This window comes from Monodelphis domestica, chromosome 1 (assembly GCF_027887165.1).
Source record: "Monodelphis domestica isolate mMonDom1 chromosome 1, mMonDom1.pri, whole genome shotgun sequence".
Lineage (NCBI taxonomy): Eukaryota > Metazoa > Chordata > Mammalia > Didelphimorphia > Didelphidae > Monodelphis > Monodelphis domestica.
The window spans coordinates 611422711-611445986 of NC_077227.1; the positions used below are offsets into that span (position 1 = coordinate 611422711).

Consider the following 23276-nt stretch of genomic DNA (forward strand, 5'->3'; position numbering starts at 1 on the left):
AATATATGAGAGGAGAGCTAAGCATGATTTGATATTTACTGAAGATTTAAAAGAGCAAATTTCATTGGGCTTAAAAAAAAAAAGGATCCATAGGTCTTCTTGGTGGAGTAGTCTCTTGTAAGGCAAGTCAATCCAAGAAGGATGGAAAACTCTCAAGGATGAAATATTGAACACACAAGCAGAAATTATTCAATTGAAATAAAACAAAGGAACTAACTAAAGAGAACTATGTAGTTACCCAGTAGCTCAGTGACCAATTCAGATTTTTAAAAGACATGTACAGAAAATAGAAGCTATGTCAAGTAACAGATTATAAATTAAGTGATATATTCCTACAAAATACATTAGAGCTCAGAATGAGCTCAAGTTGGTGATAAATCTTTAGGATAATAGATGGATTCTTTTTTTTTTAAATGTTGTGTTAGTGATAAAGGAGAAATCATAGAAAGAATAGAACTACTTCTTGGGGTAGAGGATATGTAATAATAGAGATAGATAAACTAACGTTCATTTTGCTTCAGTGTCATAGGAATAATCTGAAGATCAGAAACAGAAAAAAACATCTGAAGCAGAAAACAAAAAATTATTTAAGAATACACCCAGAGACTTCCAGTCAAGATGGCTGCTTAGAAGCAGCGAAAGTTCAGATCTCGGGAAAACCCTTCCTTATCGATCACAAACTGAATGCTCCTAGGACACCAAAATTCAAACTGAACAATAGGACAGACCTGGGGAACCCTCCTCCTGGACCTGGATCAAAAGGCATGGCCCCCCAAAAGCCAGAACCCTAGAACACTCGGATCTAAGGGGTAGACAGAAGGAAGATCCCAGGACCCATCCCCCCAACCCAGAGTACTGAGCCCATGGCAGCAGCGGGAAGCTCAGGGCCAGTTAAAGGGCCTCAGGGCTGGCTATTCTGAAGGACTCACCTTGAAAGCAACCTGAGCCAGTCTCCAGGGCACCCAACACTGACAGCAGGGAAACATAGAGAGAAGGGGGAAGCCTGTAGCCTCCTGGCTGGGTCCTTCCATCTGAGTCTCAAGGGAGGTTCCAGCTTTAGGGCACCAGCTGAACTTAATCCCATCAGGGGCCCTCAGAACCCAGGGAGGCCACAACCCCTTCCCCCTTAGAGAGCAGGGTCCTCTGAAAGAACAGAAACCTCAGGGCTGGCAAAGGCACTGAGATACCTTGCAGACAGTGCTGTGCCAGGCCCAGAGCATGGAAGTAAGGCATTGGAGAAGCAACGGGAGGGAACAGCAGGCAGGGGAGGACAGACCCTGGGCCTCCCTGGGAAGACAGAACAGCTTCAGAGAAAGGACAATCTGCCTGGGGCTAAAGCCTCGGACCATCAGACAGATACATGAAGAGCTAGTCCTCCTCACTCTGATAGAGATGGCAAACAGTACAGAAGTACCTCCAAACACCAAGAAAAGCAAGAAGTGGGTGACTTTGGACACATTTTATGGAGCAAAAATACAAAATACAGAGGAGATAGAAGAGGAAACACAAGCAAATGCTCCGATACCCTCCAAAGGAAATGAAAACTCTCCACAAACTCTTGAAGAATTTGAATTGGAAATGATAAAAAAGATGGAAGCCTTCTGGCAGGAACTATTTTACAAAGCAGCAGTCATCAAAACAATTTGGTACTGGCTAAGAGACAGAAAGGAGGATAAGTGGAATAGACTTGGGGCAAGTGACCTCAGCAAGACAGTATATGATAAACCCAAAGATCCCAGCTTTTGGGACAAAACCCCACTATTCGATAAAAACTGCTGGGAAAATTGGAAGACAGTATGGCAGAGATTAGGTTTGGATCAACACCTCACACCCTACACCAAGATAAATTCAAAATGGGTGAATGACTTGAACATAGAGAAGGAAACTATAAGTAAATTAGGCAAACACAGAATAGTATACATGTCAGACCTTCGGGAAGGGAAAGACTTTAAAACCAAACAAGACATAGAAAGAGTCACAAAATGTAAAATAAATAATTTTGACTACATCAAATTAAAAAGGTTTTGTACAAACAAAACCAATGTAACTAAAATCAGAAGGGAAGCAACAAATTGGGAAACAATCTTCATAAAAACCTCTGACAAAGGTTTAATTACTCAAATTTACAAAGAGCTAAATCAATTGTACAAAAAATCAAGCCATTCTCCAATTGATAACTGGGCAAGGGACATGGATAGGCAGTTCTCAGATAAAGATATCAAAACTATTAATAAGCATATGAAAAAGTGTTCTAAATCTCTTATAATCAGAGAGATGCAAATCAAAACAACTCTGAGGTATCACCTCACACCTAGCAGATTGGCTAACATGACAGCTATAGAAAGTAATGAGTGCTGGAGGGGATGTGGCAAAGTGGGGACACTAATTCATTGCTGGTGGAGTTTTGAATTGATCCAACCATTCTGGAGGGCAATTTGGAACTATGCCCAAAGGGTGATAAAAGACTGTCTGCCCTTTGATCCAGCCATAGCACTACTGGGTCTGTACCCCAAAGAGATAATAAGGAAAAAGACTTGTACAAGAATATTCATAGCTGCACTCTTTGTGGTGGCCAAAAATTGGAAAATGAGGGGATGCCTATCAATTGGGGAATGGCTGAACAAATTGTGGTATATGTTGGTGATAGAATACTATTGTGCTAAAAGGAATAACAAAGTGGAGGAATTCCATGGAGACCGGAACAACCTCCAGGAAGTGATGCAGAGAGAGAGGAGCAGAACCAGGAAAACATTGTACACAGAGACTGATACACTGTGGTACAATCGAAAGTAATGGACTTCTCCATTAGTGGCAATGCAATGTCCCTGAACTATCTGCAGGGATCTAGGAGAAAAACACTATCCACAAGCAGAGGACAAACTGTGGGAGTAAAAACACCGAGGAAAAGCAACTGCTTGACTACGGGGGTTGAGGGGTCATGTCTGAGGAGAGACTCTAAATGAACACTCTAATGCAAATACCAACAACATGGAAATGGGTTCGAATCAAGAACACATGTGATACCCAGTGGAATCGCACATCATCTATGGGAGAGGTGGGGGGGGGGGGAAGAAAATGATCTTTGTCTCCAGTGAATAATGTTTGGAAATGCTCAAATAAAAAAAATAAATTAAAAAAAAGAATACACGCAGATTATCTCAATAAATTTGAGTGACTAAATCAGAAAAATATGATTCTTGGTTACTAAATTTACAAATTTGAATTTTAAGCTATGTTCATTCATCTTGGAGACCAGATAAGGATAAATATTATTCTGCTTTTTTCAATAAAGAGGTTAAAACCATTAAATTATAGGTAATTCATTTTTACTGCTAGAAAACATTAAGTACTAACTAAGCAGGTCAAATAAGGAACAAATAGGTGAAGACCTTTCCTCTACCAATTCAGTTTGGTTCAGCAGTCAATCAAAAGACTTTTTAATCATCATGTAATATTCCATGGAATCCAATGGTTTCAGCTACCTATGTATGTTCTGAAATGGAAAGCTGGGCCCTTCCATTTGGTGCAATCACTCAATTACTGAAGCAGGACCATCATAAACCCACATGAATCCCCTATGCATGCTTTGAGGACTGGGCCCTTATAGGCCAGTTCTATTTAAAATATATTTCCCACTAATCCATATTGGATACATACTAAATGCAAACAAATGCAGCTAGGTGGTACAATGGATAGAGTGCAGAGCCTAGAGTCAGGGAGACCCAAGTTCAAATTTGATTTCAGGTATTTTACTAGCTGTTTGACCCTGGGCAAGTCACTTAACCTGTATTTGCCTTGGTTTCCTAGGGTTGTTGTGAGGATCAAATGAGATAATATTTGTAAAGCACTTAGTATAGTTCCTGGTACATGGTATGTACTACATAAATGTTAGCTATTTATTATTATTACTTCTTGTGATCTGAGGCCTGATAATACTTAGCATTAAGAAATTATTCTTTCTAAAAATATTTTTATTGAAATCAAGTCTATTTCTTCCTTGCCTGTAGTAATCAAGATGAAGAATAACTTCTTGGTAATGGGCTAATTATTCTAATAAAAATAATGGAAAGGTCATTTTGCTGGGAGCCACTTGTTCTATTACTTTTATGAAAGAAGCTACCCTTCTGGTCTCTTTATATAATCTTAATAACTAAAACTAGTGTGAGACAAAACAGAGAAAAAACTACAAATTCTTCTGTGCTTCAATATTTTCATGTGTAAAATGAGAAATATAAATAAAATAAAATAACTGTACTATGCTTTCTATCACATTACCATGATAGAGCCTCTCCCCCCAAGCCCCGTGAAGTAGACTAACTGGTGATTATTTCTATTTACAAAGGAAGGGAAGCATAGAAAGATGATGACTTACTGAAATTTATGGCAATCTCTTGTTTTTTCTGCTTCTACAAATACTATTGTTTCTTCTGTTGGTTCTTTGTCTTCTTCTTGCATTCCCTGGAAAGCCAAATATTTGGCTTGCTACTTTCCTTTATTTTCACCCTTTTTTTTCTTACTCACTTGTTCTCATGACTTCAGTCATTTCCTCTATGTTGATGATGCCCATCCCAATTTACTCTGGCTCCAGTCTTGTTTGTCCATCTGCCTAATCAACAATTCTAATTGAGTACCTTGCTCTTATTTCAAATTCAGTATGTCTAAACTGGAGCCAAACATTTCTTCCCAAAATGGACTCTTCTTTCTGGATTTTTCTTGAGGATAAAGGCTATATTTTGCCTTTCTTTCTATCTCCTGCATTTAGCATAGTTCCTGACATACAATAATAACATTTACATAGTTTTTACTATGTGCCAATCACTGTGCTTTACAGTTATCTCACTGACAACCCTGGATGGTTGGTGCTGTTCATTTCCTTATTTTACAGATGAGGAAACTGAGGCAAAAAAGATCAAGTAACTTGCCATGGGTCACACAGCTAGTGCCTGAGTCTGGATTTGAACTTGCGTCTTATTGGCTCCAGGTTCAACACTTAATCCACTGTGCTTTCTAGCTGCTTCTATATATTAAATAATAAATGCTTGTTGTAACTTTATTTTTATGTTTTAGTTAATGATATCATGACTATCTCATTCACTTTGGCTCCAAAATTCATCTTGAACTGCTCCCTCTCTTTTAATCTCTGTTTTTAAATAGTCACCAAGACCTATTGTTTTTTTTCCCTATATAATCTTTCTGTTTAAAGTGCCTCTTCTCTATTGCCAGTCCTTTATCAAATCAGTCCTAGACCACTGCAATATACCTGGCATCTCATGATGGATAGATAGATAGACAAAGAATTTATTGAGTACTTACTGTATGTGTCCGGTACTGTGCTAGGCACTAGGAGTACAAATACAAGCAAAAAGGAAGAGAGCATATGCTCTCTTCCCTCAGACAGTTTATGTAGACAGTCCCTAAAAGAGAGCTAAAAAGATGGGAGGAAGAAAGCATGTGCCTGGAGAAAAGTCTGGAGAGTCAAGAGTCAAGCCAGCAAAAGAGTGAACATGGCAGGTTCTTGGAGGAAGTCATTAATGAGATCATCAAGCACCAAAGTATGACTCTTGGATGTCCCCCCACAATTTATTCTTACTTTTGACTGACAGTTATTTATGCCAAACCCTTCTTTGTTACTCCCTCATCCACAAATCTAAAATTGTTTCCTTTTTCTTATCATATCAAATATAAATACCTATGCTGGTTCTGAAGGCTTTTCAGACTCTGACTTGCCTGTGTGATCTTATAGATTCTCAGAATTGGAAGGGACTTGACAGGTCATGTAAACCACCCCACACCTAAAGAGAAAGCCCTCTTAAAACATCCCCAGCAGGTAGTTATCTAGTGATGGAAAACTCATTTGAAGACTTTAAATATTGAGGACTTCTGTGTCCCCTAAAGTAATCCATTCTATTTTTCAATAGCTTTCATTGTTCAGAAACTATTCCTTAAGTCAAGCTAAACTTCTATGAATTCTGCTCCCTGGTCCCAAGCATGATTTTTCTTCTATATGACAACCCTTACTTATTTCTCACCTCTAATACATATCTTCTACTCTATGGTAGATAAGTCATTGAGAATCCAGTTCTACAAATGTATCAGGCTTGATTCCACTTTGGTATCTTCACATGTATTTTTTTCTCTTGTCTGTACTACTTTCTCCCTATCCAAATCTTACTCATTTTTCAAAGGCCCAATTCAAAATGCTATCTCTTCTAAGCAGTCTTTCTTAATCATTCTAGCCTTTTTTTATATCTCTCCCCTCTGAATTTCTTCAGCCATTTGCATTCTATAATTTAACTCAATTATTATTTACATGAAATATAAAGTTAATGTTGGTATTAAATATATTCTTATGAGTGTTTCATGTATGTTAGTCATGAATCCCCAACAATATTATGAACTTTAGGGCAGGGATCAAATCTGCTTTTGTATGCTTACAATCTTTAGAACAGTGCTAAGCACATAGCAGGTACTCAACAAACACTGTATATTTGATAGTTCTTTCTCCTTCTTAAATGGTCCATTTTGTCATAGTAGAATTTCCTTTTCTTTTATAACAACAGAGTGTTCATCATACTTGACCCTCTTGAACATCATCCTGAATTTGAAATAGCACTTCTTGATCTATTAATGTCAATGTAAAATTTCTTAAGAACTGTTGACTAGCTGTAATTTTAATGACATAGCTTATCTCTGAAGAAAAGCAAACAAAATGCATCTTTCTTCATTGCAGAGATGGGTTCATATTATTTTATACACTGTAAAATGTGGTTGACACATTGGTGAACTTTGCCGAACTTTTTTTTTCTTTTAAAAATTTGTTTCAAGGGATGATTTACTGAGTAGGGAAGGGAAGATGGATATATTCAGAAATAAACATGAAATAAAAACAAAAGACATTGAGAAATAAAAAATTTTAAAGAATTATTAGCAAATTTACCTAACTTATCATTTGCCAAGTCATGGCAACCTACACAGGATGCTGTCTGTATATTTTACCATCCCAGATACTCATATGAAGAATTCTAAATGATGGCTAGCAGGAGATAACCTAGATTCATAAGATCATTATTGAAGAAAACCAAACTTGCCCTCTCACTATTTGATAAGGATATAATCAGTTTTGCCCTAGAGTGGAGATATGGCTGATTTGCTTTACTGTGCTGCCGTTACCTTTGTTTACTAGGGAGAACATTCATAACTTGTCCATTCATAACTAAGTTGTCACTCATGCAAAGGATTTATGTGTATTTTACTTTATCCAATTAAACAACCTTGGAACTGTGGACTTACCATAAGCCTAAAATCATCTTACTTCCTTATTTATCCAATAGAATCAATGAATCATATTCCTTTTTTTTCAAGCACTGGATCCAAAACACTTTTTCAATTCATTAGGAATATGGTCATGATGTGTTTATTATCTTTTTGTGGTTTTAATATTGTTTTGTTTGTTATTTTTCCCCCTGTGGCTATCTGATATGGAATATTCCTTATGATACAACACCTTATTCTTCCTTTTAAAGATAAGAATATGAGGGGGAAAGATTGAAAAAATAATATTCTTATAAAGTTGGCTGCCTGTTATTAAAGAACTCAAAACTACTTTCAAGAGAGTTCTTTGGATATGTGTGTTTAGATATGGTAACCATATGTTATAAATGTTTATAGAAGTATGAGACAGAGAGAGAGAGAGAGAGAGAGAGAGAGAGAAAGAGAGAGAGAGAGAGACAGAGACAGAGACAGAGACAGAGACAGAGACAGAGACAGAGAGACAGAGAGAAAGCAGGGATATAGGAGGAGAAGGGCCAATACTACAGGCAACAATTCTCAATAATCAAAGTATTTTATTGTTGATAAAAGAAATCTCACACTTTACCAGCAAAAATTATCCCCACATGTTTTAAATGCTGTTTCTTAGCCAAAAAAGAAAAACTTGAATACAAAAAAAGAAAGTTTCCTCTTACCTATAAAGATCCGTAATCAAACCTTCACTGTAACGAGAACACAGGTTGTTGAGGACTTGCTCATGCTGTCCAAACAAAGCGATGTAGTTTGAGGCAGGAAATGGATTACTAGAAAGGCAGGTGATAGTTTCCACCATTTGATACTTATTAACATGAATCCTAAAGTAATTTCCTTTTTTTGCTTTGCCTGTTATTATTTGTAAACCCTGGGTGGGAGGAAACAAAAATAATATTTATTTTAAAAAACGGAGGCTGGGAGGACTTTCCTAGTATATTTCAACTACCACAGAAAGTACATGTTTTTATTATTGCTGTTTTCTATTAATAGCACTTGATATTGATTGGATGGACAGGAGATAACAGTGTATCAGAAATCTCATACTCTAACCTAATGGCTAAATGTTTCTCAGGGACCTTTAAAGCTATAGTTACACGGTATCATGTTTTTTAATTAGTTGCTAGGTTACAGGCCATTCTGTGCTACCAGAATACCACAAACCCAACTGTTAGCTATATTTGTTCACTTCGGAGAGGTACATATGTCTTTCAAGATTTTTACTCATAAGCTTTACATAATTATTTTCAGAAAACAGGGGAAAGCCTGACCAAAGTACTTTTATAAAAAGATGTTAATTGTGTTTTAAGTTTATGGATTTTGCTCAAGTTCATATCTCATCTCACTCCCTACTGAATTGGTCCTACTAAGCTGTCAATGACTATAGCAGCTATACTAAGCAATGTAAAAAATTTGCTTTTACCTACATTCCATACACTAGTTCATTTCACTTAGCATTTGTTGGATGCCTACTATTTTCCAAGGATTATAAAGGCAAAACCTAAACAATCTTCAAGGTGCTTATATTCTTATGTTACATTATATTATTGCTATGTAATAGATATATCTACATATTCTATGCTAACATGTATGTAGAAAATAAATACAGAATATAACAATGTTGAGGGCCACAAACAACTGGATGAATTGAATTAATCCTCCTGTGACAGTAAGTAATATTTGAGCTGAGTTTTGAAGGTACCTATAGAGTAATGGAGAAAAGAGAGAATGTTATGGGCATGGAGGGGATAGACTACACAAAAGACATTGCGATAGGAGATGAAACATACATGAGGATTGGTAAGTATAGACCAATTTAGCTGGAATGTACAGTTTATGATAGGAAGAAATGTTTAATCAGCCTGGGCAACATAGGCTGGACCCAAATTATGAAGGACTTCAAATGTCAGAAAAGTTTGTATTTTATCTCAGAGGCAATGAGGGAAATTATTAAGCATGAAAAAGACATTTCCAAAGTTTCTAAATTTTATGCTTTAGAAACAACAGTCTGGCCACTATGTGAAGCATGAACTGTAGAGAATAAGGGAAACCAATTAGGAACCTAATGAAATAGTGTAGGCGGGAGTTTTTGTGGGAGTTTCTGAATTAGGGTGGTTATGGTGTGAATGGAGAGAAGAAGATGGATGCTGCAGAAGAGGAAATTAAGAAGAAGAATAAGAAAGATAAGTGACTAGTTGGATATGTTGGGGATGGGGATTGAGTGTAAGGAGTCTAGGATGACTCTGGGGTTCTAAAATGGAGTATAAGAATGATGGTACCTTCAACAGAAAATGTGGAAGCTGGAGGAAATAGTTTGGAAGGAAATAATGCTACTGTGGAGATCCTATTTGGACATCCTGAGTTTGAGATTCCTATAGGGCACCCAAGGGCCAATGTCCAGGTGTCACTGGGAGATGAGGGACTGGAGTTAAAGAGATATAAGGGCTGGATGTGTAGATTTCAAAGGCATCTCTTTAAAGCTGATCGTTGAACTCTTGGGAGGTAATCAGAGCACTGACTATGTGTGGAGAAAGAAGAGAGTTTTGTAAAATTGAGATTTGAACTCTGGACTTCAATCCCCACAAGCCCTTGCTCCACTTCCCCAAAATGCTTTGTAATCCCACGGAATTCTGAGGTGGGCGAGATCAAGAAGGTATTTAAGCTGATTGCAAAGGCTTTGGAGGGCTCTTTTTGGACTTCTGTTTTGGAGCAGAGGCATCTCTTCCATGATGTGAGGTTATTTAGTCTAGGCCTCTGGCCTAGGCACATGTTTCTCACTTGTATATTCTTTAATCCTTAATCCTTAATAAACCTCTAAAAAATATAATACTCCTTGCAGAGAGAAACTAATTTCTACCTGCCTCAGTCTCCCCATAGTCTCCCCTAAATTTTAACTGTTACAATTCAGAATAGGGTTTCTTAAGGCATCTGAGATCAAATTGTAATAGGAAATGAGACCTAGAACTTGTTCTGCATACCAGCAGTCAGTCAATGAGCATATAATAAGTAATTACCATGTACCAGATACTGCTCTAAATACTGGAGATACAAAAAGATAAAAGACAGTCCTTGACCTGAAGGAGCTCACAACCAAACAGAAGCTAAACAAGTGAACAAGTATGTGCAAACAAACAATAAAGAGAATAAGTAGGACATAATTAACAGAGGAAAATTCTAGAATTAAGAGGGGTTGAGAAGGCTTCCTCTAGAAGGTGATATTTTACTTGTAATATGAAAGAAGCCAGGGAAATCAGGAGGCAGAGATGAGAAATGAGAACATCCTAGACAGCCAGAGAACATGACTGGAGCAGAGAGATAGAGTGTCTGGCTTGTGCAATAGAAAGGAGGCTAGTGTCATTGGGTCAAATAGGCAGGGAGTAAATGTAAGAAGAGTGGAAATGTGCCAGGGTTGGGGGTGGAGAGAAGATAGATTATGAAGACTTTTGAAAGCCAGAGCACCATTTTTTGATTCTGGAGGTGATAGGATGTCATGGTTGGAATTGTGCTTTAGGAAAATTACTTTGGTGGTGGAATGTAGAATGCACTGGAGTGAGGGAAGACTAGGGGCAGGCAGACCTACCATCAGGCTAATGCAAAACTCCAGGAATGAGCAGGTGAGGGCCTGCATCAGGGTGGTGGCAGTGTCAGAGGACAGAGGGGGTAGTATTTGAGAGATGTTACAAAGGTCCAATCAATAGGCTTTGGCAACAGATTGAATGGCAGGTGGGGGGCGGGGAGTGAGAAATCCAGGATGGCTCCTAGGTTGCAAGCCTGGGAGACTGGAAGGATGGTATTGCCCTCTACAGTAAATAGGAAGGCAGGAGAGCAGAAGAATTTAGGGAGAAAGATAATGGATTCAACTTTAGACATTTGAAAAGCATTCAATGAACTAGCTACATAAGGTACTTTCCAAATTTTTGATGGAGGAATCCTGTGGAAATCTTTGAGGATTAAAATGATATTTCCATTTCCCTCTGATTTCTCTTCAAACTAAAAATTGTTTGAAACTATAATCCTTGTCCATAGTGCCAATTCCTGGTAGATGGTAAGTTCTTAATAGATTCTTCTTAAAGTTGACTGTGGCAATCATTGCTAAAGGGGAGGCTGAGGCTAGTGGATGCTTGAGTTGAGGAGTTCCAAGTATGAATTTCTATACTGATTAAGTGTTCACACTAAGTGTGGCACCAGTTTGGTGAGTCCTCAGGAGCAGGAACCCCCATTCTCCCCAAGGGGGAGTAAACTAGCCCAGGTCAGATATGGAGGAAGTCAGAGCTCCTGTGCCAATTGGGAGTGTGATAGGTTCCAGGAATAGCCACTGTATTTCCAGCCTGTACAAGATAGGGATCTCAGTCTCAAAAAATAAAAACAAAAAATTGTTGAATGGATCGATGAAGATTCAAGATTTAGATGTAGTATTGGTTTAAGTATTTTGTCCTAATTAAGAAAATAATTCTTGTGATTTTTCCTATAGTTTCTCTAGTGTTGTCAAAAGCTCTAGATTAATTAATTAAATTTAAGCACTACTACATATAAGATTTAATATAAAAATAATTTCAACTTCCTTAATGATGATGAAGGTTCAATTTTACATTTAGTGGTATCCAAGGCAGAATTTGTTGTGACACATAGCTTCATTCCATGATGTTTAAGCCAACCAAGCATGTGGACTAGAATTTGTAAATTAATTCATTATGTAGACTATTTGGGGGATCCTTTTCTTTCTTTTTATCATGTTACCTCACAGAGTTCATGAATTATTAAAATACTTTGTCATAAATTATATTTAAGAGGTCTTGAAAAAGTCTAGTAACATTTTGTCAATTGCATATTCTTAGTAAAAATAGTAAAGGTAATCTGAAATAACTATTGAATGTACTGTGCAGTTGGTCAACTGGCTGTCTTTAGGAGATGGCCTCATCATCTTGGCAGCAATTTTACATGAGTTGTAGTCAGTGCCAAAAGGATGCCATGGAATGAGTCTACATTTTTATTTAGAGAATAAAATAGAAAAATCTGTGGAGATCTTTTACACTAATTAAAAAGGAGGCCCACCTGGCAAAATGTTCAATTAAAAGCAGAGTTCATGTTCAAATGCTGGCAAAATAATTTATGTATATTGCATTTTTACTACAATTCTCATTATCTAATTTTTTTTGGCTCTTCTAACCATGACAGACAATGGCTTCCATATCAGTGGGCAGAAGCTGTGAAATCTTACACAAAGACCTGGCTTCGAGAGGAAGCACAGAATAAGAAGGTTTAGACTTAAAGGAGATTTAGAGATCATTTACTACAACTTCCTGAACGCTGCAGATGAGACCAGGATCCCAAGGACCAAAGTGTTTTTCAAGGCAAGGATGGCCTTTATGTGCTCTTCTCTGTATACAATATTCTACTTCTGTATCCTAGCACAGGCTGCCCCCACTGCCTGGATGGTTTTCCTTGTTTCTATCTTTTAGGACTCCTAGCTCCCATCTCTCAGAGTTCTTAACTCTCTTCAAGGCTCAGTGTATGTACCACTATCTTCAATATTCCTTCCTGATTTCCCCAGTCCTGAGTTTCCTCTCCTGCCTCCTATTCCTAAGATATGAATATTAGTAAGGTTGGTGGGTCAGTTAACGTGGATCTTAGTATATATAAAGGGAATTAATGATTAATAAGCCTGGAAATGTAGGTTGAAGACAGGGACTTAAATGCCAAACAAAGAGGTATGCATTTTATCCTGTAGGCAATAGGGAGCCACTGGAGGTTGTTGAACAAAGGGATGACAAGATTCTATCTGGGCTTCAGGATTATTACTTTGATAGCTGAGTGAAGGCTGTATTGAAGAGAGAAGAGATTTGAGGCAGAGAGGACAATTAGGAGTCCAGAGGAGTGTTGAGGGTCTGAATCGGGGTGGTTACAGAGTGAATAGGGAAGGGGAAAGCAATAAACCTTTATAATGTGTTTATTAAGGGTCAGACAGGCACTATGCTAGGCAATTTTCCAAAAATTATCTCATTTGACATACATAATAACTCTACAAGATAGGAGGCACTATAAGTGTCTACATTTTACAGTTGAGGAAATTGAGGCAAACAGAAGTTAAGTGACTTGCCCAGGATCATGAAGTTGTGTCCTCAGACATAGTTAATGTGTCTGATGATAGATTTGAACTCAAGTCTTCATAATTGTAGACCTATGGGTCTTATCTACTGTGCCACCTAACTGCCTCTAGAGTATAGACAAAAGTGGTTGAGGGGTGAGTATGAGAATGTTAAGGGGTTGGAACTATAAGGACTTGGCATTTGATTGCATTTGTGAGGTAAGAAAAAAAAGAGGTACATAAAGAGGAACTTAAAATACCTGTTTGTGAGTGGCAGCTAGGTGTCTCAGTGTGTAGAGAGCCAAGCCTGGAGGAGGCACTGGGTTCAATTCTGGGTTCAGATACTTCCTAGGTATATGACCTTGGGCAAGTCACTTATCCCCTTTTGCTTAGCCCCTACCAGTCTTTTGTCTTAGAACCAATACACAGTATTAATTTTAAGATGGAAGGAAAAGTTGCTGTTTTTTTAAAAACCTGTCCATTGATTGCTTGATTGCCAAGATAATTTAGTTAACTGACAATGTCCTAAGGACTGTGATTCAGATTTTCTAATTCCTGGTCTCATGAGTTTCTTTTGATTATTCTAAACAGTTTTGGCTTTTGTTGTTTTTATACATTGGCCTGGCAAATATCTTTTTTTTTTTTAACCCTTACCTTCCGTCTTGGAGTCAATACTGTGTACTGGCTCTAAGGCAGAAGAGTGGTAAGGGCTAGGCAATGGGGGTCAAGTGGCTTGCCCAGGGTCACACAGCTAGGAAGTGGCTGAGGCCAGATTTGAACCTAGGACCTCCCATCTCTAGGCCTGGCTCTCAATCCACTGAGCTACCCAGCTGCCCCCTCTGGCAAATATCTTAAGATACCTATCTATGCGTATATTATCCAGTAGGTTTTTAAAAAATTCTTATCTCATCAATATTTATTTTTTCTCTTAATTTGCTCAGTTTTTCAGACTATTAAATTGGTAGATTATGTCAGATCTGTTGACTTTAATGTTATTCATTTGCTCTGTCTTAAACAATGCCAGTTTTTCATCTTAATGAAAATTATGCATTGAATCTCATCTCGATGTCATGTAGCACAGAATCATATATCACCACATATTTATATTCAACAGAGACTGGCTAACTATTATTGAACCCCATTTAATGCTCATCTGGAATGGACATAAATTACTGTTTGAGATAATCCCCTGTGGCTTCTACTTGCCAAAAGTTTCATGTTCAAGAACTAAAAGGCAGTTCGGAATGTAACTGGATGTTTCTAGATGTCTATATCAGGCTCAATCTGACATATTTGCAATATTTCTATAAATGTGACTTTTCTCAAAAAAGCTACCTTAAGTTATTTTAATAAAGAAAGCTGTTCTCCTTTAAATTAAGTAGTGGCTGATAAAGTAAAGCAACAGTCAGTAAAAGTACTTACAAAGTCACCCTGAGAGATCTGTACATCCAAGGGTGTTGGAATCATTGGTTTGGCAACATGCAAATAATGAAATGGTCCAGGAAGAACACCTCCTAGGAGAATATAAATATTTTTACACTTAGAAATTATTGTTAATGGGTATTATTGTTTGTATTTTCATCATGGCACAAATGAAGACAGCATAATCTGGGTCCTTTTGGGGGTAATTATAGTGGTATCTTATTTATATAGCACTTTAAAGGGCTTATAAGTGTCTAGCCCTTAAATTTTTGATTTTCACTATTCCATGAAGAAATTAGGACAGCTCTGTGGTAAATCTGATGGAGTCAAAAGCAATTAGTTACAGAGGAGTCCTGGTAGAGTGAGTTTTACAAGTAATAAGAGAAGTGGCTAATGAAGAGCTTTGTATTATGTGTATGCAGGAAGAATGGGAGAACCAAGAGAGAGAAGACCAAATGTGCAATAATACCAGGACTTACCTTAAGATAGCTCAGTGAGTTGGATAGGTGGCTCATTAGACTGAGAGCCAGGCCTACAGACAGGAGGTATTGGATTCAAATCTGATGACCCTGGGCAAATCACTTAATCTCTGTTGCCTAGTTTTTACTGCTCTTCTGCCTTAGAACCAACACACAATATTGATTCTAAGATGGAAGGTAAGGCTTTAAAAAGGAGAGAGAGAGTTCAGGGTGTGTCATAATGTGGGGCTAATAAGAATAATTAGCATTTATATAGCACTTTAAGTTTCACAAATCACTTTGCAAATATCTCATTTGATTCTTGCAACAAGCTTGGGACATAGGTACTAATTATTACCTCCATTTTACATTTGAGGAAACTGAGGCAGAAAGCTGTTAAATGATTTGCCCAGTTGGAATCACAGAGCTAGTAAATGTGTGAGGCAGGATTTGAATGCAGGTCCTCCTGATTCTAGGTCTAGTGCTTTATCTCATGTACCACCTGACTGCTTGGTACCAATCAGTTGTTGATTTTGCTTCTTCTTACCTCACCCACCCAGTGTAAGCTCTTAATTACTTACTTTGGCCAGAGCCAAACTCCCTTGGCATTTAGTAAGCTACCATAAACTAAGATTTGATTCTTTTAAACAAACCTTTCATCTTAGCTCCTTTATACATAGGAATAAGTCTGTCCAGGTCCCCTGGTGGCTCAATTACTGGCTCCAGAGTTGGATCAAAGAGAGTCAGCATGGTTGCAGCAAGCTGGAAGCCAATTTCTTTTGAACTGAAGCTACTGTGTGTCCACTCATTTGCATAATATCTATTGGAGAACTTGGTAAGAGGACCTGCAGCTCGGATAGTTATGTCATTTGTGTGAAAAGTGGTATCAATCACAAGTCTTCCATCATAGACAAGACATGAATCATTAAGGGCTTTGAAAGTTTCATAATCCACATTCTTTTCATGAAAGTTGAAGAATGCCTGAAAAATGAAAATTCACATTTTTATTTGGTCAAAATCATTTTATATTTTTACTTTTGATATTACACAAAACCATAGAACTCTTGGGGGGCATTTTATAATCTTTGACTCAGAAAAAATTTGCAGAAAATTACTAAAATTTGGAGAAAGGGTTATATTGTAGAAATATTTTTTGTATTAAAACCTCTCGTGCCTTGTTTCCTCTTTTTTTTGTGTTTGGGAGAGGAATGGAAGAACTAGTTTGCAAAGTGAATAGAGTACCAGGCCTAGAGCCAGGAAGACCAGAGTTCAAATATTACCTCAGGCATCTATTACTGTGTGATCCATACTAATCACTCAATCCCCATTTACTTCAGTTTCCTCAAATATAAAAAAGCATTATTATGGCAACTATTTCCCAGGTTGAGATGAGGATCAAATGCAATAATATTTGCAAAGTGCATATTAGCACACTGCCTGGTACATAGAAAGGTACTTAATAAATGCTAGCAATTATTATTATTAATAAATATGGGCAATGTAGAAACAAGAAGTGTTACAAATATGTTTTTAGATATTTCAGTCAACAAAAAATTTTTCCTACTGTGTGCCAGAGGCTTTCTATTCTGGATAAAAAAGAAGGGCAATAGCAGTCCCTGTTCTCAAAGAGCTCATGGTCTAATGGAGGAGATGGTGTGCAAATGATACTATACAAACAAGACATATTTAGGAGAAGTTGGAGATAATTCACAGAGGGAAGGAAGATGTATTAATTAAGCAGGGATTGGAAAGTTGCAGAAGGGGGAATTTTGTCTGAGATTTGAAGAAAAGTAGGAGATAGAGATGAGGTGGGTAAGAAACTCATTTCTATGGAGCATCATAGAAAGGTCTCATTCCTCTTCCTCTTCAATGATAGCTCTTCATATACTTGAAGAATGTGAGAACACCCCCTCTAAATCTCTTCATCCATAAGCATCACTATCATCAACACCATCTCTAGCATCTACATAGTGCTTTAAGGTGCAAAGTGCTATATAAATGTTATTTCAGATGCATGGTTGCTTCAAACATTCTCATATGATGATATATGATTCAAAGCATCCCTCTAGAAGAACCCAATCCTAACAAGTTGATGATGTTCTTTTTTTATTATTTTATTTTATTTATTTAAAATTTAACTTTATTGATTAAGAAAAATTTTCCATGGTTACATGATTCATGTTTTTTCCCTCTCCTCCCCCTAACCCCCTCCCATAGCAGAGGTGAAATTCCATTGGGTTTTACATGTGTCATTAATCAAGACCTATTTCCATATTATTGATATTTGCACTAAGGCGATCATTTAGAGTCTACATCTCCAATCATATCCCCATTGACCCATGTGATCAAGTAGTTATTTTTCTTCTGTGTTTCTGCTCCCACTGTTCTTTCTCTGGATGTGGATAGTGTTCTTTCTCATAAGTCCCTCAGAAATGTCTTGGATCATTATATTGCTGCTAATAGAGAAGTCCATTACATTCGATTGTACCACAGTGTATTAGTCTCTGTGTATAATGTTCTCCTGGTTCTTCTCCTCTCACTCTGCATTAATTCCTGGAGGTCATTCCAGTTCACATGGAATTTCTCCAGTTCATTTTTCCTTTGAGCACAATAGTATTCCATCACCAACATATACCCACAATTTGGTTAGCCATTTCCCAGTTGAAGGGCATCTCCTCATTTTCCAATTTTCTGCCACCACAAAGAGTGCAGCTATGAATATTCTTGTATGAGTCATTTTCTCTTATTATATCTTTGGGGTATAAACCCAGCAGTGCTATGGCTGGATCAAAGGGCAGTCAGGCTTTTAGTGCCCTTTGGGCATAGTTCCAAATTGCCATCCAGAATGGTAGGATCAATTCACAACTCCATCAGCAATGCATTAATGTCCTTATTTTGCCACACCACCTCCATCATTTATTACTTTCTTTTGCCAACCTACTAGGTGTGAAGTGGCACCTCAGAGTTGTTTTTGCATTTCTCTAATTTTAAGAGATTTAGAACACTTTTTCATGTGCTTATTGATAGTTTTGATTTCTTTATCTGAAAATTACTTATTCATGTCCCTTGCCCATCTCTCATTTGGGGAATGGCTTGATTTTTTTTTGTTTAATTGATTTAGCTTCTTATATATTTGAATAATTAGACCATTGTCAGAGGTTTTTGTTATAAAGATTTTCCCCCAATTTATTGCTTCCCTTTTTATTTTGGTTGCATTGGTCTTATTTGTTTAATGTAATATAATATAATCAGTTTAATGTCATCAAAATTATTTATTTTACATTTTGTAATTTTTTTTCTCTTACTTGGTCTTGAAATCTTTCCTTTCCCAAAGATCTGACAGGTATACTATTCTGTGTTCACCTAATTTACTTATAGTTTCCTTCTTTATATTCAAGTCATTCACCCATTCTGAGTTTATCTTGATGTAGGGTGTGAGATGTTGATCTCAACCTAATCTCCATTTTCCAATTTTCCCAGCAGTTTTTGTCAAGTAATGGATTTTTGTCCTCAAAACTGGGATCTTTGGGTTTATTGTACATTGTCTTGCTGAGGTCATTTACCCCAATTCTATGCCACTGATGTTGCCTTCTGTCTCTTAACCAGTGTCATATTGTTTTGATGACCACTGCTTTATAGTACAGTTTAAGAGCTTGTACTGCTAGGCCCCCCTTTTTCACATTAAAAAAAAATTATTTCCCTTGATATTCTTGATCTTTTGTTCTTCAAAATGAACTTTGTTATAGTAGTTTGATCAGTATGGCACTGAATAAGTTAATTAATTTGGGTAGGATTGTCATTTTTATTATGTGAGCTTGTCCTACCCATGAGCAGTTAATGTTTTTTCTAATTGTTTAGATCTAGTTTTAATTGTGTGGAAAGTGTTTTGTAGTTGTGTTCATACAATTCCTGTGTTTATCTTGGCAAATAAATTCCCAAGTATTTTATATTGTCTAGGATGATTTTAAATGGATTTTTTCTTTCTAACTCTTGCTGCCAGGATGTATTGGAAATGTATAGAAATGCTGATGATTTATGTGGGTTTATTTTGTATCCTGAAACTTTGCTAAAGTTATTGATTATTTCCACTAGCTTTTTAGTTGATTCTCTAGGATTCTTTAAGGAGACCATCATATCATTTGTAGAGAGTGATAGCTTGGTCTCCTCATTGCCTATTTTAATTTTACCTGCCTCATGTGTGTTTCTTGTAGACAACATATGGTAGGATTTTGGTTTCTAATCCACTCTGCTATTTGCTTCCATTTTATGGGTGAGTTCATCCCATTAACATTCAGAGTTATGGTTACCACCTATGCATTCCCCAACATTTAGATTTTCTCTTCTAGTCCTGACTTTTCTTCTTTCACTATTTCCTTCAACACCAGTACCCCGCCCCTGCCAAAAGTTTGGGGACATCTTGAAACTGATTTAAGACTGAGGGTGGGTTGGAAGTTGCCTCTCAGGTGGAAAACCAAAACAGTTTCTCTTAGTGCCTGAATACCAGCACTGGATACAAGGAGCCTGGGATACTTTACCTTCTCCTTTTCAAATAGACATCCTTCTCTGCTCTGAACATACACTGATGAAATAAATGGCTTTAATCACTGAATAATTCTTAAGAAAACTCCCATCTCAGGAAAGCTGAAGCCCTATCACAATCCCAAAACATAAGTGACTCTCCATGTGGGGACTGGGGTCTTAGGGTGGACTAAAAGTCATTCTCTCATCTTCTGGTAAGAAATCAGTCATCCTGGGTAAAAAACTCTTCCATGATTCCCTCAGCACATAAGGACTTCTGATTAGAGTCTAGACAAAATTTTCTAAGTGGCATTTTCTACAGTTAAATTTCTCTATGAGTTCCTTTACCACAGGCAGTCTCCTAGAGGTCTAGACAATTTTTCTATGTGTCCTTACTCCAAAGGAATACCCCAAAATAGCTCCTCTGGATCCCTAACTCCAATAGGACAATGCAAATGAATGTCCAAATTCACTTAGTAATAAAACAAGGAAGTTCAGAAAGAAAAAATGCAAAGCAAGGTCAAATGAGCTCCAAAGACAACCAAAGCTCCCAAGAAAGGGAACTAAACATTAGGATTAGTAACTAGGGCTAGTATGTCCTTGGCACATAGTAAGTGTTTCATAAATACTTCATTTAATTTAGGGTGATTACCTGGATTTTCCAGTCACACAAATAAGTCTTTTCCTATGAATTTTCAGATCATTAAGATATCAAAGGCAAATATTTTAGGTTTGTTTAAATGCAATAAGAAAACACAGTCATTTCTCAACTAGGTACCAGCATCCTAGTGATGCTCCATAATCTCATATTAGATTCAATGTCAAAAATATAGTATAGTAAGTATCAACACTTAAACACTAAATGGAAGAAAAAATGGAACTCACTTGTAAGGGAAGTTCAGTGAAAACTGACTGTAAATTTACAGGCTTACTTTACCCCTCTGCCCCTCCTATTTCTCTAAGAGCCTGATAACTAGGATATCCAAAATGAAAGTCCAAAGTAAAGACTCTCTCCAGAGATTACTGCAAATGAAAGGTTAATTTTAGACTACATAAGGTCTTATATGTACTAAACTAGATCACTTTCCCAGAGTCCAAGAAACAGATATGGAATGCATAAAAAATATAAGTAACTGTGGTATAGGAAGATTTCATTGGAATCCAAGCAATATTCTCCAAATAAGTTAGTGAGATTATGGTTCCGTAGTAGCCAATGGAGGCCTCCCTTCAGAATTTTTCAATGTTAGCCAGTCTCCATTTGGAATAGTTATTCAAAGCTATGTATTTATCTAATTGAACTACCTTATAAATTTCTTCATCTTATTGATATGGATATCATGAGACAATCTCCCAAATGCCTTGCTGAAATAAAATATCAAGCATTTAGAATTTCTTTGTCTATCAGTCTAGTAAAAATAGGGATAGGTTCTGGTCTTGTGATTTCATTCATTTGTAGAACTTCCAGGTGTGGAAACTACCATTATACTTTTCTCTGGAACAAAGTCTTAGAGCAGTGGTGTCAAACTCAAATAGAAACAAGGAAAGGGAGCCATTAAACCTAAGAAGCCCAGAAGGCTTCAAAATAACTTAGAAAACCACATATTAACATTATCTGTTTTGTTGTTGTTAAATATTTCCCAATTATATTTTAATCTGGTTTCTGATCCACAAAGGAGTAATGGAATCCATGAAGCCCAACTAAGCAACAGACGCCTTTGCTTAAAGTACAGAGTCTAAAGCCCTGAGAGAGGCAACTAGGTGCAGTGGATAAAGCATCAGACTTGAAGTCAGGAAGATCTGATTTCAAATCTATCCTCAAACATTAGCTGTGTGACCCTAGGCAAGTCACTTAATCCCTTTTTTGCCTCAGTTCCCCATCTGTAAAATGAGGTCACACTGGAGAAGGAAAAGTCAAACCACTCTAGCCAAGAAAACCCCATGGACAAAAGTCAAGTAGAGTTGGACAGAGATGAACAAGAACTAGAGTACTAAGAAAGTAAATGCCTTGGTTCAAATAAAAAATTAATTTAATATTAATAAAATTAATAATTCATTTAAAACTGGAGTTTTTGCTTTGTTCATGATTATTTAGGCCTTTAATTATCTTTGAAAAATGCTCAGTAAATCCATTCTCACAAACTCATTTCTATTTCTTTCTTCTCTTTAAAAAAAAAAACAACCTTACCTTCAATCTGATAATCAATACTGTATATATATATATTGGTTCCAAGGAAGAGTGGTAATGGCTTGGCAATAGAGGATAAGTGACTTGCCCAGGGTTATACAGTTAGGAGTGTCTGAGGCCAAATTTGAACCCAGGATATCCTGTCTCAAGGTATTACTTACTCTCAATCGTCTGAGCTTCCTAGCTCCTCCTCTCTCCCCTTATTCATCTAATTCTCTCCATCATGCTTCTACACCTAATTTCATGAATTTTCATATAGATATATCTAATTGTCACAAAGCATTATTCCCTTGCCCCTTCTATTATATTTGTTTCTTGTGAATGAGCTATATATCTTTCTTTGCCATATTCTATGTGATCCAAATCCCACCAAACTTACATAGCAACAGGGAGTCCTGCCCAATGTCCTGAGAAGGCTCTCTTTCTTGGCTTTTCTTAATGTAACTAGGATACCACTGGTGCGTAAGTCCAAACATTGGTTACCATTTGCTCATGCCATATGGGCAGCATACCTAAAAGTGATAGCTATGGGACATGTAGTGGCACAGTGGAAAGAGTACCAGGCCTGGAGTTGAAAAGATCAGAATTCAAATTTGGCCTCATACTTCCTAGCTGTGTGACCCTAAAAGTAACTTGACCCCATTTATCTAGCCCTTGCCCTTCTGTGTTAGAGTTGTTATTAAGACATAAAGATTAAAAAAATTAATAGCATATTCCCCTTGATCAGCAATGAACTTTTGTATTCCTCAGCAAAAAAACCAAAGTGTCTCTATATACCTTTTTTTTTCCTCCATGGGGCTAGTAAAAGGATTAATTGTGCCTACCAGCATCTGTAAATTTTTCTTATTGTTCCATAGAATACATTGGAACTTATATTCTTCCCAAGGCCCAAATTTACCTTCTAAAAGGAAAGCTTTATGTCTAATATAACAGATTTCCTTTGCCTTCATTTCCTTCTGTATTGAGCTCTTTTACTGGCCAATGTCTTTAAAGAGATTCAATTTCCCTTCTGCCTCCAGAGAGGAAGCATATTTTCCTGTCTAATAATATCTTCTCTAAGAATATTTCCTCTTTTCAAAACAGCCAGAATGAAGAGGCTACCCTCAAGTCTTTTCTCCTCCTCAGTGAAGTAGACTAGCTGGTATTTATAGTTCACAAAATTGGTGAGGGTCTCAGGTAGGAAGACAAACATAGCAACAGAACAATTCCATTGATATCCATAGTTCCTAGGCATCAAGATCTACCCTAGTTTTTTGTGGCATGATAACTCTTCCCCAACCTAGTAATTTCCTCTGTTGGCTACTCAAGC

The 23276-nt window shown here is 37.1% G+C and overlaps 1 protein-coding gene across 6 annotated transcripts in view; it reads right to left on the minus strand.

Annotated features, from left to right (window-relative positions):
• Nucleotides 1–23276, minus strand: part of CFAP61 (cilia and flagella associated protein 61) — a 402581-nt gene that overhangs the window by 74201 nt on the left and 305104 nt on the right. For all 6 annotated transcript variants that reach the window (XM_056813840.1, XM_056813843.1, XM_056813842.1 and 3 more), the window contains 3 exons: nucleotides 15918–16245; nucleotides 14807–14898; nucleotides 7965–8170 (listed from right to left, as the gene is read on the minus strand). In XM_056813840.1, coding sequence (XP_056669818.1) covers nucleotides 7965–8170; nucleotides 14807–14898; nucleotides 15918–16245 — 626 coding nt within the window. The remainder of the gene's footprint in view (nucleotides 1–7964; nucleotides 8171–14806; nucleotides 14899–15917; nucleotides 16246–23276) is intronic.